We start from the raw sequence: 6,000 nt of genomic DNA, 5'->3' as shown, positions 1-6,000 counted from the left end.
GGAGGAGTCAAATATGCTTGGCATGTTGAACATAGCAGCAGAGGTATACGGCTTAATGGTTTTACACTGTCATTTGTAGACATTTTCTGTAGTAGCCCATTTCTAGTGTATCAAGTTGCAGCAAGTCCTGTTAATCATTCAAACAGGCTTATACAAGACTTCAATCATATGTAACAAGATGAGAAAATAGCTTATTATGCTCTCTATTTGTCGTTTCACATTAGGGTTTAATTTGCAATACAAAGAATGCCACTGCACGATCCGCATTCCAAGGGCATCAGAGCTCGATGTAGTCTTTTTGTTGCAATCGAACAAGTGTAGGCCACAGCGTGATAGATATCGACACGTTACATTTTTGTTGCAGGTTTTATTTTCCATGATCGGCTCAATGACTTGGCCCATAACATCCCGAAAGGTGCTTCCTGGCAAAAATGGCAAGCAAGTGACAATGTCCAGTGTTTATCGACATTGCTTGTAATATTGTAATAGTGTTTATTGTCCATTGGAAATAATGGACAATTACTGAACATAAACTATACGCATTGGCCAGCAGGATATTCACCTTTTATTTAATCAAACTCCCATGGAAATCTGGTTTAAATACGGTGATGTGACTAAGGAAACAGGAATAGTTTCAGTTGCCATGGGAAATATAAACAAAACCAACGTCACTCAAAATAAATGCGCGAAAGTTGCATGTTTCGCCACCAGATGGCGCACAATCATCATGATACACTGAACAGTGGTGATGTGGATCAAATATTTGTGTGAATTTACATAACTAGGTAAAAAAAAAACAAGATGAGTCAAGACCTTACTTTCAACACAGTTTATTCCAAGCACAGGAGTCATATTTTGGTCTCACTTACCAGCTATTGTATTGGCATATTTTCTGTCCCATTTAAATTGAAACACAATCTTTTTCAATAAAAAACATAAAGGATTGCAGTTGGAGTGAAGATTCTTCCCTGCCTTCTCATTTCACCTCTCAGTCAAGAAAATCCCAAACTTCTTTCGATAAACCATGATTCCTACGGTTCACAACTGGACTGTATTGATAATAGCTTATATTATTAACAACATGATCGTTACAATAATACCTGACAGATAGCCCATCTTTTTGTGCTGTCTTGACAAGTCCTATGGCCACTGGCATGACAAAACTGATCCAGGGCCAGCCTCACCATTTTCATGTGGACAACACACACACAAGCCTGTTTGACAAAGTGAGAAAAAGATTATTGCAATTGATTGATCGATCGATTTTAATATAACAGCTTGACTGGGTTACCTTTTCCACCAATAGACATCCTTGTTGCCAGGTAGGGCACTACACTGTGCATATTAAAACATATAAAAAATAAGCTTATTAAATCGCTTGACCTCTTCGAGGTGTTTTACATGGTGTTTTTTTATTTTATAAATGGGAAAGGGAAAGGGGGATACCTAGTCAGTTGTACAACTGAATGCATTCAACTGAAATGTGTCTTCCGCATTGAAACCCAACCCCTCTGAATCAGAGAGGTGCGGGGGGCTGCCATAATCAACATCCACGTCTTCGGCACCCGGGGAACAGTGGGTTAACTTCCTTGCTCAGGGGCAGAACGACAGATTTTTACCTTGTCAGCTCAGGGATTCGGTTACTGGCCCAATGCTCAATGCTCAAATGCTGACACATCTGGAGTATTGTATAGGTGCTGCTGCTGATCTAGGATCAGTTTTGCCTTTAATATCATAATGAATCAGATGACATGGACATGGGGGACCTGATCCTAGATCAGCACTCCTACAATGAGAAGCTTAATGAATTCGGGCCCCAATCCTCTTCTTAAGAAGCAAATAGAAACTACCATACACAGAAACAATAGGGGCTACATCCAAAACTGCACCCTATTCCCTATGTTGTGCACTAATTTTAGCCAGAGATTTGCCAGACCCTTATAAGGTTCTAGCCAAAAGTAGAGCACTATAAAGGAACTAGGGTGCCATTTTGGACTCCCCTAGGATTGCATCCCTGAGGTGCCAGACAAGTTTTGATAACCGCAGTATAAAAATATATCATAATAATAACCGTAAAGAAAAAAAATACACAACAGTACAACTATTAAATATTATATAAAATAGATTTCATAAAATGTTTGAGAAGAATTTCAAAAAACACATTTTGGGTTCAAAGTTCAAAACACAGCGTTGGTTGACCATGGTCATTTTCCTCTTAAAGATTGTAACGTTGTTGGTCAACTGTCCCACTGTCCAATTTTACTGTAAGTGTTACGCTGTAAGTTTCACTTTGTGTAACGCTGTCCGTTTCACTTTGAGTGTCTTGATGTCCTTTTAACTGTAAGTGTTACGCCTCTCCTAAAGCCATTCGACCATTTGAATACTGGAGGGTGAGTGAGCATAAAGCAAGCTGCACGCTTTCAGATTTGCACAATTCTCAATTTCCACTAGGCAACACTGGAGTAACATTGGCAACTGTCCTTAAGTCACCTTTGACCTTTCAGGCTTCACAGTCTCAGTATCTCAAGATCCTCCACTTCAGGAGGGTGCGATGAGGTAAAATGTGAGGCAGTGCAGTTAGCTGACCTTTCACCTTCAGCCTCCACCAATGAGAGGCAGGCTCCGGGTCAAGCTTACCATGCTGAGAAGTAGGAGCTTATTCTCACTGCATTAACAGAGTTTTTTTTGCTTTACAGTGCCCACACGGACACAGACTGACAGACAGACAGAGGGGGATATTTATCCTTCCTGGTCTGCAAGCGTCACTGTGTTCCATCGTGCGGTTCCCAAACCCCCGCAGTCCAAAGTGGTCCTATTGTGATCATGCACACCTCCGAAAACCAGGTCCGGTGGTGGGGTCCCTTCCCCCTATCCCCAAACCCTAGTGGTGCATTTGTGGTCCTACACATCCCATCTCAAGTACTGCACTCCAACCTTCACAGCCCCCTTTCTAGATCTAGTAGCGGTTCATTTACGGTCCTCAATAATAGAGGTTGAGGCTCCGCGTCCCGGGTTCATCTAGATCTAGTAGTGGTTCATTTACGTTCTTGCCTCAATAATAGCGGTTGAGGCTACGCGTCCCGGGTATGTCGGGTTGACCGTTCATCCAGATCTCTTGTATGATCCTCTCCCTCTCCTCCAGCCGCTGTGCCCGTTCCAGCTCTTCCGCAGACGTGAACACGCTCATGTTGAGCGTGCGCTCGAAGCGGCGGTGGCGGCGCGCGGACAGATCCGACGTGGTTTCCCAGTCTGAGTCTGAGTCGCTGGAGTCCGATGAGGAGTCGGTGGGCCGCAGGCGGTTCTTGGTGGTGGTGCCGGGGCAGCGGCGGCGAGGCTGGCAGTCCGTGCGGCACGAGATCTGGACCACCAGAGCAAACAGGGTGAGGAAAAGGCCCAGGCACACGCCGCACACAAAGTAGAGCGCTGCGCGCTCTGGGTGGTCTGTAGGGAGAGAGAGCAGGAGAGAGAGGGAGGGGGGGGGAGACAGAGAGAGAGAGAGAGGAGGGGAGAGAGAGAGATAAAAAGTCAAATACTGTCATATATAGAGCCAAATGTAGTTCATACATTTCAACATCTTTCCTTTGAAAGCAAAAACAAATTTAACTCTGACTTGCTCTGCCCGCTTTGCTGGATTTACTCATTCTGGCCTTACACAACTGCTCAGTAAATCATTTTGAACACAGAGAGGCACAGTTTGAAATGAAAGAATCTGTACTTCTGCTACCCATGACCACAGAGATTGGGACAAAAAATAGCGATTAAATCACTGGGGGAGATCACACAGGCAGATAGAGAGAAAGACAGAGGTAGATGGAGGGAGAGCGAGAGAGCGCTAGAGTGTGTGTGTGTAAGAGAGGGAGAGAAAGAGCATATAGAACATTTTACCTCACTGAAGTATCTACCTCACTTTTATATCTATTTTACATCTCTAAAGCTACAGCACCATGTCCCCTCCTGTATATGTTTGTGTGTATTTGTGCTAATCCCAGGGTTAAAGTAGGCTGCAATGCCTAGCCCTCAGGGCTATGTACAGTACTGTGGTGTGTGTACTGTATGTTTATTTGACTGTGTGTCCTGTATGTTTGTCTACCTCACCATGCAGTAACTGTGTTTATTTGTCCATACGAGTGGGAGGTAAAGGAACAGGAAATCTCTCTCTCTCTCTCTCTCTCTCTCTCTCTCTCTCTCTCTCTCTCTCTCTCTCTCTCTCTCTCTCTCTCTCTCTCTCTCTCTCTCTCTCTCTCTCTCTCTCTCTCTCTCTCTCTCTCTCTCTCTCTCTCTCTCTCTCTCTCTCTCTCTCTCTCTCTCTCTCTCTCTCTCTCTCTCTCTCTCTCTCTCTCTCTCTCTCTCTCTCTCTCTCTCTCTCTCTCTCTCGACGGACAGGAACAGGTGTAATGTGTGTGCGGGCGCGTGTGAGAGAGAGAATGTGTGTGTGCCTGCGTGCATATACTGTATGTGTGTGTGACAGTGTTCATGCGTATGAGGGGGATTTTACAGGGGAAGCTATCTCTACTTTACATCTGCATTCCTCCGGTCCATATTTAGTAGCTCCTCTCAGTCACAGTGGAGAGGGAACCTCAATCGAGATTAGTGTCTGTACCACCCACATACAACCTAACAGAAACGATACACTGAAATGTCAATGTAAACCCACTACAGGGCCCGAGCATCAACAAGTGTTGATCGTAGCCCCTTTCTTTAGTCAAATGCCTAGTGCCCTCATGGGTGGAATGTTATTCATATTTTTCATAATTTCAAAATTAATAAACAATATTTCAAAATACATGCTGAAAATCTGGTATGTCTATGTCAAACGGTTTTGATATGTTTCAGTCCTCTGTGATGTATATAAAGTGTAATATTGGAGTGCAAACTCAAAATGGAATTACATTTCAACTCTATATCTGACCTGCTACCGGTGTCTTATTTTAAGAACCATGTGTGTGAGGTGTATACTTTGGTTTCAAAGTCAATTTGTTTAAGACTACCAGGAAACACTTTGTGTGACCTGATTTAGCCCACTGCAGTAAAAAGGTTCCTCAGACCCCAACCTTAAAAACCCCTTCTCTACCTCACTGTCATCTAAGAGATTGCGTGAATGTTTCTGTACATGCAAAGTTGTTATAATGTTGTGTGAATGTAGCTTTACATGCAAAGTCGCTGTAATGTTGTGTGAACCTGTACCTGCTCCGACGCTGTGGGATGCGTGAACGTTAAACCTGCTACAAAGGTGTACGTTGTGTGAATGTTGCTCTTGCTTTGTTGGTGTAACGTTGTGTGAACGTTGCTGTACTTGCTATGTTGGTGTAATGTTGCGTGAATGTTTTTGTACCTGCTTTATCGGTGTAGCACTGTCCTAGCTATGTTGCTGTAATGTTGTTTGAACGTTGAACCTGCTATGAAGGTATAAGTTGTGTGAACGCTGTACTTGCGATGTTGCCGTAACATTGTGAACTTTGCTGTACCTGCTATATAGTTGTAGGCTGCCAGTGAGCTACTGATAAGGGACATGTCGGCGCTGCCCGTTGTAGCATTGATCACAGGGTTCATGTCCGGCGGCCGGGCGGCTTTGTCCTCCACTCCTCCCTCATTTGTCTTCACCTCCCCAGAGTAGGAACCAAACTCCCTCCCGCGCTTCTTCTTTCCTGGGGGGATAGCAAACAGGACATTGACAATGATGATGTATATAAACCATGGATTGCTGATGCTATGTATTGGCCAATGAGAGGCTATAAAGCCACCAGCCGGCAATATTAAGATGTTTTTATTGTCGCATTCACCGGATAGGTGCGGTGAAATGTGTTGTTTTACAAGGTCAGCCATAGTAGTATGATAGGTGCGGTGAAATGTGTTGTTTTACAGGGTCAGCCATAGTAGTATGATAGGTGCAGTGAAATGTGTTGTTTTACAGGGTCAGTCATAGTAGTATGATAGGTGCGGTGAAATGTGTTGTTTTACAGGGTCAGCCATAGTAGTATGATAGGTGCGGTGAAATGTGTT

The 6,000-nt window shown here is 43.9% G+C and overlaps 1 protein-coding gene across 5 annotated transcripts in view; it reads right to left on the bottom strand.

Annotated features, from left to right (window-relative positions):
* Nucleotides 1–814: 814 nt before the first annotated feature.
* LOC139583173 (protein eva-1 homolog A-like) overlaps nt 815–6,000 on the bottom strand; it is a 168,791-nt gene continuing 163,605 nt past the window's right edge. For all 5 annotated transcript variants that reach the window (XM_071413981.1, XM_071413983.1, XM_071413982.1 and 2 more), the window contains 2 exons: nt 5,466–5,645; nt 815–3,441 (listed from right to left, as the gene is read on the bottom strand). In XM_071413981.1, the coding sequence (XP_071270082.1) occupies nt 3,053–3,441; nt 5,466–5,645 (569 nt within the window). In that variant the 3' untranslated portion in view covers nt 815–3,052. The remainder of the gene's footprint in view (nt 3,442–5,465; nt 5,646–6,000) is intronic.

Source organism: Salvelinus alpinus, chromosome 8, assembly GCF_045679555.1.
Source record: "Salvelinus alpinus chromosome 8, SLU_Salpinus.1, whole genome shotgun sequence".
NCBI classification, from domain to species: Eukaryota; Metazoa; Chordata; class Actinopteri; order Salmoniformes; family Salmonidae; genus Salvelinus; species Salvelinus alpinus.
This window is presented reverse-complemented; position numbering and strand designations above follow the sequence as displayed.